Source organism: Cetorhinus maximus, chromosome 7 (assembly GCF_964194155.1).
Source record: "Cetorhinus maximus chromosome 7, sCetMax3.hap1.1, whole genome shotgun sequence".
Classification (NCBI taxonomy): Eukaryota; Metazoa; Chordata; class Chondrichthyes; order Lamniformes; family Cetorhinidae; genus Cetorhinus; species Cetorhinus maximus.
This window is the reverse complement of record NC_135885.1, coordinates 3396363-3409070: the sequence shown is the minus strand read 5'-3', so window position 1 is coordinate 3409070 and position 12708 is coordinate 3396363. Positions and strand designations below refer to the sequence as shown.

The 12708-nt window shown below is 45.5% G+C and overlaps 2 protein-coding genes across 3 annotated transcripts in view; one reads left to right on the top strand and one right to left on the bottom strand.

The window, feature by feature from the left end:
- Positions 1-1805, bottom strand: part of pold3 (polymerase (DNA-directed), delta 3, accessory subunit) — a 37724-nt gene extending 35919 nt beyond the window's left edge. For both annotated transcript variants that reach the window (XM_078544982.1, XM_078544983.1), the window contains exon 1: positions 1689-1805. In XM_078544982.1, the coding sequence (XP_078401108.1) occupies positions 1689-1751 (63 nt within the window). In that variant the 5' untranslated portion in view covers positions 1752-1805. The remainder of the gene's footprint in view (positions 1-1688) is intronic.
- A 127-nt stretch (positions 1806-1932) lies between these two features.
- lipt2 (lipoyl(octanoyl) transferase 2) lies at positions 1933-11953 on the top strand. The gene is made up of 3 exons (XM_078545012.1): positions 1933-2054; positions 6204-8013; positions 9591-11953. The coding sequence occupies exons 2-3, from the start codon at positions 7551-7553 to the stop codon at positions 9803-9805; spliced, it is 678 nt and encodes a 225-aa protein (XP_078401138.1). The 5' UTR covers positions 1933-2054; positions 6204-7550; the 3' UTR covers positions 9806-11953.
- The last annotated feature ends 755 nt before the right edge of the window (positions 11954-12708 follow it).

Genomic DNA, 12708 nt, shown 5'->3' with positions numbered 1-12708 from the left:
AAGTGGGGTTCAACATGGAGGAGCATTGATTCATCAGCTGAGGGCGGGTGGTACATGGTAATCAGCAGGAGGTTTCCTTGTCTATGTTTGACCTGATACCATGAGACTTCATGGGGTCCGGAGCCAACTCCCAGGGCAACTCACCCCCAACTGTATACCAGTGTACCGCCACCTCTGCTGGGTCTGTCTTACCGGTGGGACAGGACATACCCAGGGACAGTGATGGTGGTGTCTGGGACATTATCTATAAGATATAATTCCGTGAGGAAGACTATGTCAGGCTGTTGCTTGACTAGTCTGTGTGACAGCTCTCCCAATTTTGACACTAGCCCCCAGATGCTAGCAAGGAAGACTTTGCAGGGTTGACAGGTGCCTAGGTCAATGCCGGGTGGTCTGTCCAGTTTCATTCCTTTTCGAACCCAGGTCCCCAGAGCATTACACTGGGTCTCTGGATTACTAGACCAGCGACAATACCACTAAGCCATTTCCCCCCACACTCATATTCCCTGGGATTATCTCCAACCCCCCCATTACCTGGGTTTATCTCCTCGCCACCCCCCCCATATTCTCGGGCTTAACTCTCCCTCGCCCTACATTCCCCGGGCTTATCTCCCCCCACCACATTCCCCGGGTTTATCTTCCCCCCTGCACATTCCCTGGGTTTATCTTCTTCCTCCACCCTCCCTACATTCCTCTGTCTTATCACCGTCCCCCATATTCCCCTGTCTTATCACCGTCCCCCATATTCCCCTGTCTTATCACCGTCCCCCATATTCCCCTGTCTTATCACCGTCCCCCATATTCCCCTGTCTTATCACCGTCCCCCATATTCCCCTGTCTTATCACCGTCCCCCATATTTCCCTGGCTTATCACCGTCCCCCATATTTCCCTGGCTTATCACCGTCCCCCATATTTCCCTGGCTTATCACCGTCCCCCATATTCCCCTGGCTTATCACCGTCCCCCATATTCCCCTGGTTTATCACCGTCCCCCATATTCCCCTGGCTTATCACCGTCCCCCATATTCCCCTGGCTTATCACCGTCCCCCATATTCCCCTGTTTTATCACCATCCCCCATATTCCCCTGTCTTATCACCGTCCCCCATATTCCCCTGGCTTATCACCGTCCCCCATATTCCCCTGGCTTATCACCGTCCCCCATATTCCCCTGGCTTATCACCGTCCCCCATATTCCCCTAGCTTATCAACGTCCCCCATGTTCCCCTAGTTTATCAACGTCCCCCATGTTCCCCTGGCTTATCACCCCCCTCTTTCCCCTGATTTATCCCACCTCCCACGTTCTTCAGCTTTATTTCTCCCCCGACCCTCACATATTCCCCAGCTTTACTTCCCTCCCCACCCCCCATCTTCCCCGCTTTATCCCTCTCCTTCATCCCCACCAACCCCATCTCTTTCCCTCTCCTCCCCCCCCCCCCCCATATTCCCCGGCTTTATCTCTCCCATCCCCCCATATTCCCCGGCTTTATCTCTCCCATCCCCCCATATTCCCCGGCTTTATCTCTCCCATCCCCCCATATTCCCCGGCTTTATCTCTCCCCCCCCCCCATATTCCCCGGCTTTATCTCTCCCCACCCCCCCCCCATATTCCCCGGCTTTATCTCTCCATCCCCCCATATTCCCCGCTTGATCTCTCCCCCATATTCCCCGGTCTTATCTTCCGCTCACAATCCGGTTCTCATCTGCCACCAGCTCCTCGATGTTCTCCACCAGAAGCTCGAGCTCCTCCATAGCGACGGTGGCGCGAAAGCGGGGTGAAGGGTCACCGGAAGAGAGAGGAGGCGGGGCCCCACCGTTACCTTGGCAACCAAGGCCCAGCGTCCAACTCGGCCTCATAGCCACCGCCTTCCCCCCCAACCCAAAAAAAAACTGAACAGCAAAATTGTCCTTTGTTTGCTCAGCAGAATTTAACATGATTTTTAAAAAATAAACCGGCATGGAATAAAAAGAATTATATGTCTAAGAATTGGGCAGGGTCAAAGGTTATAAAATGGCGGCGCCGACGGTGTCAGGTTATGAAACTTCACTGAGCAGGTAAAATAATCTAATCCTATTTCTGGTTCGATGTATTCCAGAACATTGAAGTATAAAATTTCGGGTATTAAGTTCCACAAACTGCATGAAGGTTTTATGATGGTTGGTAACACAGCATTGAATCTCACTCGGATGACAGCAACGATTTATAGAACGCCTTTAATGCTGTAAGACTTCAGTTACATGAAGAGATTGGAAAGGTTCGGACTATTTTCCTTGGAGGAGAGAAGGTTGAGAGGAGATTTGGTGGATGTATTCCAAATCATTAGGTTGAAGGATCAAGAACCAGAGGGCACAGATTTAAGGTAATTGCCAAAGAAGCAATGGCACCATGCGGAAAAACTTTTACGCAACAACTAGTTAGGGTCTGGAATGCACTGCCTGAGAATGTGGTGGAAGCAGATTCAATTGAGGCTTTCAAAAGGGAATTGGATTGTTATTTGAAAAGGAAAAAATTGCAGGGCTACAGGGAAAAGGCAGGGCCGTGGCATTAGGTGAACTGCATTTACAGAGAGCTAGCACAGACACAACAGCTGAATAGCCTCCTATGCTGTAGCCATTCTGTGACTCAAATGTCTGTGAAGTGCCTTAGGATGCTTTAATGAAACAAAATTTGACACCAAATCATGTAAGGAGATATTAAGCCAGGTGACCAAAACATTGGTCAAAGTGACAGGGGTATTCAATATGTGGCCTGCACTTGTCTTTTCTGTGGCCCTTACTACATCTCTCCTGGCTGTTTTTCTTTACACATTATGATTGGGGTTGCGAGTTCCTTCTCCTCTGAGGCAGCAATGACAACTGTGGAGCAGAGACTTTGGCGGCACAGTTCTGGGCTTTGCTCTAAGGCCCCATGACATGTGCACACGTGTTTTTTTTTCTTACGATTGTTTGGAAGGTGTTTCTTAAGGAAATGGGCTCTGAATCTCCGTCACTGCCTCCATCAGAGACTGCGAAACGACTGTAGAAAAACCATTGTCCCTCCCCCCCGCCCTGCTCTCAGAACTTCCCCCCCCACCCTTATTCTTATGTTGCCCGATCAAAATTTTACATATCCCAATTGGCCTTCACAATTTTTCTAGTGAGTATCTAAAATTTTAAGGAGTAGAGAAGGGAGGGTTAAAATTGGGGATGTTCAAGAAGCCAGAATTAGGAATGCTGAGATCTCGGAGGGTTGTGAGGCTGGAGATTAGAGATAGGGAGAGACTGCATGATGAATTGAGATGGAGATTGATTCACTGAAGATGAGAGGTTTCATGGGAGATGGTGGTATAATGGTAATGTCAGTGGACCAGAGATCAAGAAAACCAGGCCAACGCTCTGAAAACAAAAATAGCTAGAAAAACTCAGCAGGTCTGATAGCATCTGCGGAGAGGAATACAGTTAACATTTCGAGTCCAAATGACTCTTCATCAGAACTAAGGAAATATAGAAATGAGGTGAAAGATAAGCTAGTTGAGGGGGGTGAGACAGGTAGAGCTGGATAGAGGGCCAATGATAGGTGGAGGCAAAGAAAAGATTGCCAAAGATGTCATAGACAAAAGGGTGTTGATGGTGGTGAGATTAGCTAAGGAATGTGCTAATGGTGACATTAAGGGTAGAACGCAGGACGAGCAAGTGACAGATAGCGCTAGTGGGGGTGGGGTGTGGGGAAGGGATCGAAATAGGCTAAAAGGTGGAGATAAAACAATGGATGGAAATAAATTTAAAAATAATGGAAATAGGTGGAAAAAGAAAAATATATTTAAAAAATGATAAATTATTGGAAAAAGGGGGATCGGAAAGGGCGTGGGGATGGAGGAGAGAGTTCATGATCTGAAGTTGTTGAAGTCAAATGTTAAGTCCGGAAGGCTGTAAAGTGCCTAGTCGGAGGATGAGGTGCTGTTCCTCCAGTTTGCATTGAGCTTCACTGGAACATTGCAGCAGGCCAAGGATGGACATGTGAGCATGAGAGCAGGGTGGTGTGTTGAAATGGCAAGCGACAGGGAGGTCTGGGTCATGCCTGCAGACAGACCGAAGGTGTTCCGCAAAGCGGTCACCCAGTCTGCGTTTGCTTCAGTCTTGCCAAGCATTGTTTGAAATTTAAACCAATCACTACCAATAAGTGCAAGACGAAAAGCTTTAACAAACAAGTCTCTTGTTTCAGCAATACTCAAGTTCTGTACTACCAAATTACTATTAAACTAAATTAATAAATTTAAATAATTATTTTTTAAAATCTGGAATTAAAACCTGGTTGCATTAATAGTGACCATGAAGTCACTATCGGTTGTCATAAAAATCCATCTGGTTCACTAATGTTCTTTATAGGGAAAGAATTCTGCTTGGTCTGGTCCGCACGTGACTCCAGGCCCATAGCAATGTGGTTGACTCTTAACTGCCCTCAAAGGGCAATTAGGGGTAGGCAACAAATGCTAGCATTGTCATCAATGCCCACATATTGAATAAGAATAAATTAAAAAAAAAACAAGCTGATTGAGGAAAAGCAATTGATATCTCATTGATAACATTTTATGGTATTTGATTGATATATTTTGTAAAGGTTAAGGCTACATTGACTATCTGTAAGAAACTGGGAGTGAGACTTTATAGTGATTACTTTGAGTGCTTTGTTAGACCATTTTGGAGGACATATGCAGTCAGCAACTTAAAGAATTTGCATTTTAATTATTATGAGACAGCTTTTCGGTAAAGCTGAGTTATTTAAAAATCCCAGAGGGAAACTTTAAACAACTGTCATAACCTATATTTTTAAGTGGTATGTTTGAGATGCAACTCTAAATTCAGGAATCTGACCACCAGTCCTCGAGAGGTTTTATATTAAACTAAATGAAACATTTTATTAAGTTACAACACATTAAACACATTTACATGGCTACAAATTGCTACTATCATAACTTTTAACAAATTCCAAACTAATCTCCATTAAGGCAACAGCAACCCATAGACTTAACCAGACACCAGGCAAAGCATTTTTACCGTAGGAATTCAAAATGAGGTTCCTTTCACTTTGGCTCTTTTGGAGACAGCAGTAGGCTTACAGCTACTTTGATCTTACATTGCCTCTGCCCTGCACTCACAAAACTGCTGAAGTTATACCTAGCACAGCTCATTGAATTTAATTTCTCATTGTATCACCAGCCTCTGAACTAAACCTCTCTAACAATAAAACCCCTTTCATACTACTAATTTTATTAGTAATATAAACATATTGCTTGGTCTCTGTGAGCTAGGTGCCAGATTTCACCCCACTTCTTGAATGTTCTATTCAAAAAATGCAAATGCCCTCTACCTCTCTTACATCTCAAAACTAGTACACATCATCAAAGCACCCAGACAAGCTGGCTTTAATCCAATTAAGACACACCCACAGACTAAACGTCTATTTTAAAAGAAAAATATTTTCCAATAATATTATATACATTAATAGCTTCATGACATAACACCCTTCATAACCTCAAGACATTTGGAAGAGCTTTGTAGCCAATGAAGTAACTTTTGAAGTATAGTCATTGTAGTGTAGGAAATAGATGCAAAGCAAGGTCCCACAAACAACAATGTGATAATGACCAGATTTATTTCTCGTGGTATTGGTCAAACAATAAATATTGGCAGGATACCAAGGGAAGGTTGTGGAAGACTCTCCGCTCTTCTTTGAAATAGTGACTATGGGATCTTTTACATCCTCTGAGAGGGCAGATGGGTCCTCGGTTTAACAGTGTTGTAACAGCTCATCTGAAAGGTGCACCTGCCTAATTACTGCAATGGGGATGTCCACCTGGATTATGGAGTGAAACTTGAACCCACAACCAGCTGACTCAGAGGGTAGACTGTTGGGACTGGGACTGTGTATTAAACAGACTGGGTAGAGGTGGCAGGTTTCCTTCCCTGAAAGTCATTAGAAAACCAGGAATTCTGCAACATTCCAACAGCTTTAGTAGTCATTTTATATGGTGTCAGATCACAAACCATTGAATGACTGAATTTGGTTTTGCAATGCGCCATGGTGGGATTTGATGTCATGAATTCTTAGATTGCCACTTGAAAACCTGAGCCACCGATTATTCATTACCTGTGACTAGTTATACAGAAGCGAGTCTGAAACCAATTGAACATATCCTGATTTGATTCTTTTGCCATTTTTCCCAGATCTGTGGGATGACCGAAGCTGAGCTCCTTTACTTTGTAAACTGTCTGGGTGTGCTGGTCTTTCTGCTTGCTGTTCTCTACCACTGGGTCGATATTGTACACACTGGGTCCCCAGTCTTCAAACAAAATTTCTATGACGCTAGGCCAGCGAGAAGTTTTCACAGCCAGTGCCGAAGGCGGGTGTACACACGTAGCATCTCGATGAGTGACTCAGACTTCCCAGGAGACATCCAACGTTGAAACATCCATGTTACACTAAAATCCTGACGTGTTCAGAACATGTCAGTAAAAAAAAGACATGCAGAACAACTAGCAAGTGGGCAGTTTGTACAGTAAGGACTGATAGGAACCTGCCATTTCACTGACAAACACGAATGTGAAGTGTTACGGGCTTATCCTTTCAGCTCCAGTCTAGAACCTGAGCATGTAACCCAGAGTGCTACTTCAGTGCAGTACTGAGGGACTGCTCCCCCATCGTCTTTAAGGAGAAACGGCCTCAACTGTCTGTCCCAGTAACTCGTGTTCCTTCCTTGGCCAACGTCACTTAAAAATATTTTAACTGGTCGCTGTTCATGGGATTCTGCTTTGTGCAAAAATGGTTGTTTGTTTAAATTGCTAATGGTGATTACATTTCAAATTTTGACAGAGCACTTTGAAATATTTCTGACGGGTGTGAAAGGTATATCATGCAAGCTCTTTTTCTCATCAAACCAGATTGAGAGAGCACTCAGTAGCTTTGTCCTCTGAATTTCATCAGTATGCTATTTTGCTGCAAACAAACAGAGAGCCAAGTGCAGCATAGCACAAAGGAAATGTAAACTGTGGGAACACAGGATAACACTGTGTGGTTTGGTGCCTCAGAAATACTGACCGATCGTTTGCCTTTTTCTGGTGTTGTTGCAACAACTGTTCTCTTCATCCTGCGCCCAGAGACTTGGATCTTTCCCATGTCCGCCACGATCTGAAAGTCGGGAAGGCAACAATCTGCTTTTTCCATATTCCGAATCTTGCAGTTTCCCAATCAGATAGTTTTCAATTAAATCTCACTACGCCCCTGGCAAATTGGAAAAGGTGGACAGTTTAAAGATCGGTCAAATTGTTTTGTTTTGCTTTGAGGGTTAGAAGTTATGGTGCTGGCCATATTTATCCCCTGACATCATCAATGCTGTTTGTGGGATCTTGTTGTGTGCAAAAAAGCTGCTGCAATTCCTGCGTGACAACAGTGATTAAACACCCTCATTGGATGCAAAGCACTTTAGGAGGAGGTCCTAAGGCTGTGAAAGGTGCTATATAATTGCAAGTGCTTCTTTCTTATTCTCTACACCCTGCAGTCTGGGTTTTGTCATCATGACCTCATTGAAGCCTGTGATTGAAGTGGTGAACCTGGGCAGGATTTCATATGTAGATGGGATGCGAGCGCAACAAAGGTTCATCCGGCGTCACCTCAACGCCCTGTCCCAGCGGTCCACTGCCGAACCCCCAGTCAATGCCCTGCTGCTGTGCGAGCACGATCCTGTCTACACTATTGGGATCAGGACAGCACGGTATCCAATCGAGGAGGAGGAGCGATTGAAGCGGCTGGGGGCAGAGTTCTACCGGGCTGACAGAGGGGGACTGATCACCTTCCACGGCCCTGGGCAACTGGTGTGTTACCCTATCCTCAACCTGGCTCACTTCAAAAAGAGTGTGCGATGGTATGTGGGCGAATTGGAGAGAACTGTCATCCAGCTGTGCTGCAGGTTTGGGATCAATGCAGAGACATCACCTGACACTGGAGTGTGGGTTAGAGATGAGAAAATCTGTGCTATTGGTAAGGAGGGGAAATCTTCAACCAGGGCTCGGTATAAAGGAAGGGCTGTAACATGTAGTTTCCAGAAGGCACTTGATAAGGTGACTCATGAGGAACCTAATACAGGCATTGAGGCAGATGTTATAAGAGATAACGTAGCAGCATGGATAGAAAGTTGGAAATATAAGGGTAACATAGAAGCACTGTCATTGCTGGATGTAAAAATGCCTTGTGTGCCTTCTCTCACCCTGGCAGCTGCATGATAACAATGATAATGGAGTTACTGACTAATCATAGCAGTCAATCTCTATACAACATAGCCAGACGTGAATGAGGAAAACCCCCAGTGGTGGAAAACTTTGAGAACCATGGGTCCAAAATCAAATGGGAACAGCAGGAGGCCATTCAGCCCTTCGAGCCTGTTTCACATGGCTGTTGCTCAGATTGGAGAAAAGGTGGGAAGTGATATATCCCAATGGTCACTGTGGGGTCCACTTTTGTTCTCTACATAAATATTGAGAATTAGGGTGTAGGGAAAACAATGTCAAAGTTGGCAGATGACACAAAGGGTGGAAGTTTGTCCCATGTTGAGAAAATCTGTGAAAGATTTTGGGAACACAGATAGGCGAGTGAGATGGGCAGAGCCAATTTAATGTGGACAAGTACAAGATAATACATTTTGGGAGGGATAAAATGGACTGGGAGTATACAGCATGGAAAGAAACTGATAACTGTGGATGAACAGAGAGATCCAGGTGTTCAGAAATATCTTTCTCTGAACATTGTAATGACGAGGACAGAAAATCATTACAAAAAACGTCAGCTGCATTTTTAGATTTAGATTGAGTTTGAACGTTTGATGGGGACAGTGTAGAGGGAGCTTTACTCTGTATCTAACCCCGTGCTGTACCTGTCCTGGGAGTGTTTAATGGGGACAGTGTAGAGGGAGCTTTACTCTGTATCTAACCCCGTGCTGTACCTGTCCTGGGAGTGTTTGATGGGGACAGTGTAGAGGGAGCTTTACTCTGTATCTAACCCCGTGCTGTACCTGTCCTGGGAGTGTTTGATGGGGACAGCGTAGAGGGAGCTTTACTCTGTATCCAACCTGTGCTGTATCTCCCCTGGGAGTTTACTCTCACTCTGTCTCTTTTCTCCCTCAGCATTGAAGAACACAGCCCTGAAGGTGCCAGTTTAAATCTGAGCTAAGTTGGCTGGTTCCTGCTTCAGTGGTGCTAAATTATCCCCAATGCCCAGTTACACCAATGGAAGGGATCAGACTGCGTTGCCTCTCGATCATTAACCAGTGAGCCCCAAGTTGTCGAGTGAGGACAGAATTGTGATGCATTCCATGGTCAATTATATTTGTGATCATGCTTAGGGTCACACATGAAGAATGGACAATTGGGTGAGGGGCTGGACATAACTAGTCATGGCATGTGCAGCCTTTGCCCAAGTAAGAATTGAGTGTTCAGAATCAGCGGTAGTGACAGCTGAAGAAGGGGGAGTGTGGGAATAGGGGAGGTTTGAATTGTTATTCCCCTAGGAAGTTCAAAGATTGTAATGTTACCTTTAATCCTTCTATCTTGTTCTCTTTTCAGGGATTCACTGCGGCAGATACATCACCTCTCATGGGCTAGCACTGAACTGCAACACTGACCTCCGCTGGTTCTCTCACATCACTCCCTGCGGCATCGAGGGAAAAGGGGTCACATCCCTGAGCCGAGCACTAAAGCGGGAGGTGACCACATCAGAGGCTGTGGAGCCTTTCCTGGAGACATTTGCCAAGCAGTTCAACTGCATGTTGAGGTGTTAGTAATGTAATCGTCCTCTTACTGCCATTCCACATAAATGTAGCCCAGCCAAAATGGCTATCCTGGTGGGCAGAGGTGGGAGAGATTGAGGGGGCTCGATGGGGAGGAAGTGGGCCTTGATCTCGATACCTTATTATATCCATCGAATGTAATTATTGGAGGAAGCCAGACATATTGGGAATAACACTGCCTGGTGAGGCACTGAACCATATCGAGGAGACGTCCCAGGTTCAAGCCCTGGCCTGTGTTGGTATTAGCAGCAGATTTACTAAGATTAGTGAGTGGTGGGGCCTCTACTTTTATTTTAATTCATTCCCAGGATGTGAACGTTGGCATTTATTGCCCAGCCCTAATTGCCCCTGAAGGTGGTGGTGATCCGCCTTTTGAATTGCAGTACATGTGGTATAGGTACACCCACAGTGCTGCGAGTGGGGGAAGTTCCAGGATGACCCAGTGACAGTGAAGGAACGGTGATATATTTCCAAGTCAGGATGGTGAGTGGCTTGGAGGGGAACTTCCAGGTGGTGGTGTTCCCATGTGTCTGCTGCCTTTGTGCTTCAAGGTGATAGAGGTTGTGGGTTTGGAAGGTGCTGTCTAATAAGTCTTGGTGAGTTGCTGCAGTGCATCTTGTAGATGGTGCACACTGCTGCCACTGTGTGTCGGTGGTAGAGGGAGTGAATGTTGAAGGTGGTGGATGGGGTGCTAATCAAGTGGGCTGCTTTGTCCTGGATGGTGTCGAGCTTCTTGAGTGTTGTTGGAGCTGCACTCATCCAGGCAACTGGAGAATATTCCATCACACTCCTGATTTGGTCCTTATAGATGGTGGACAGGCTCTGGGGAGTCAGGAGTTGAGTTACCCTCCACAAAATTCCCAGAGTTGTAGTATCTAGCAAGCCTGGTTGCATATAACTGTTTGTGAGTGGGTGGGTGGTGGGGGGTGACGACTGTGCTGCATGGCTGCACACTGTGGTTAAATGCCAAGATGCAATTCATCAAATAGGCTTGCAGATGAAGAATGTCAACTTGTGTAAGTGGAAACATATTCCGCATAAACCATCTTCGGGAGACGGTGAGAGAGATTCTTATCGCCCAGATAAGAATTAAAGCTTGTCTACAATTAAATTGAGATCTACAGAATGTATTTTTTTGTATTCATAATTCTTGGGGAATTATCTCACAATTACACATGCTCCATCGTACATGCTGAAAATCAATACTAGCTGACTTTCATTTTTTGAGGGGGGAAGAAGTATCATCTTGTTAAATCTTTCTGCTGAGGGTGAATGATGATGTTTTTGTTGAGATTACATTGTGATATTTTAACTTTTAATTCTGAAAAATATTCAAGTAATTTCGAAAACAATTTCATACCTGAATATTTAGCATTCCTGAAGCTACAAGTTTACTTCTTATACCCCCCACCTCTCTCTCTCACCATTTCAAAAAGTATTTTGTTTTCACCCATAGTACACGTTCCCCAGCCACAAATCCCAGGCCACTCCTATGCAAGGTTAGGCCAAGGCCCTGAGGTGTTCTCTATGTCTGTGGGTTTCATTTATTCTTCTCTCTCTTTCTGCATCTTGCTTTTTTTCTCTCTCCTCTCACATTTTGCTCTTGTATCTTTTGTTCACATTCTTCCTCTTTCTATTTTCCTTTCTTACTTTCTCTCCTCTCTCTGCACCTGTCCACGCCTCCACTGCTGCCCACACCAGTGGATACTTGGTTGAATCATGATCAGCGGGGCAGAGTACTTGTGCTCCTGTTGCAGTCCCTGGTTACTTTCCAGCGATGTCCCTTGCTGCTGAAACCCATTGCTACGTCTTTGTCACCACCAGACTTGGCTATTCCAATGCTCTCCTCATCTGGCTTCCCATGCACCAACCTCTGTGAACTTTTGAAAATTCTATTTCCTGTACCTTAAGTTTGCCCATTACCCTTATGCTTGCTGATCTATATTGGCTCCCAGTCTGGCAATACCTCCAATATTCAATCGGTGAAAATTAAGAATTGATCATGTACCGCAGCTTATGGTGGCAAAGCCTTTGGTCATCTACCATAATATTTCACGTGTCTATGTTATCGTATTCTGTTTTTAACACTCCTGTGAAGTGTCTTAGGACTTTTATTACATTAAATGTGCTATATAACTAAGTATTTACTATTAGTGTTCCTGGGCCTGGAGATTTGGAAACACTTATTTATTTGCATAATTACTAAAATCAGAAAACCAGCTATGTCGGTATCTGCAAATTAATGGGATGTGAATTTAAACTTTATACAAAGCCCACACAGCTTTGCGAAGTAGCTTCTGAAAGCAAAAAACCTTGGACATAGATGAGTACAAGGAATGGTTACTGTATTACCATGTAGGTGCCACAGGATGGCAATGTATGACCACACTGAAATGTGCACCTTTACGATTACAGAATAATAATATGCACAGAAGGAGGCTATTTGACCCACGGTGCATGTGCCAGATCCCACTCCACGGAGGGGTGTGGGTGGGTGGGGGGGGGGGGGGGGGGTTGTTGGGAGAAGACCGAGACAGAGGGGTTGCTGGGAGAAAGGCGGTTGTGGGGTGTGGGGAGAAGGGCGAGGGTGGGGGGTGTGGTGAAGGAGCGGGGAGAAGGGTGAGGCCAGGTGGGGTGAGGGGAGAAGGGCGTGGCCGGGGGGATAGCCAGGAGAAAGGCTGGGGGTGGGGGCAGGGAGAAAGGTGAGGCTGGTAGGGGGGCCGCGCGGGGAGAAGGGTGAGGTTGAGGTGGATGGGGAGAAGGACAAGGCCAGGAGATGAACAGAATGGAGCAGAGCGAAACTCAGTGTGAGTCAGTTAGAGGCACAGGAGAAAAATCAGAGGTCGCAGTACAAGCAGGGGACATGGGGATAGGTTAAAGGTAAACATTTAATA

Excerpts from the sequence above, each read along its gene's own strand:
- lipt2 (XM_078545012.1), top strand. The coding sequence starts at position 7,551 with ATGACCTCATTGAAGCCTGTGATTGAAGTGGTGAACCTGGGCAGGATT. Across the intron at positions 8,014-9,590 it reads TGAGAAAATCTGTGCTATTG|GGATTCACTGCGGCAGATAC; the intron begins GTAAGGAGGGGA and ends TTCTCTTTTCAG.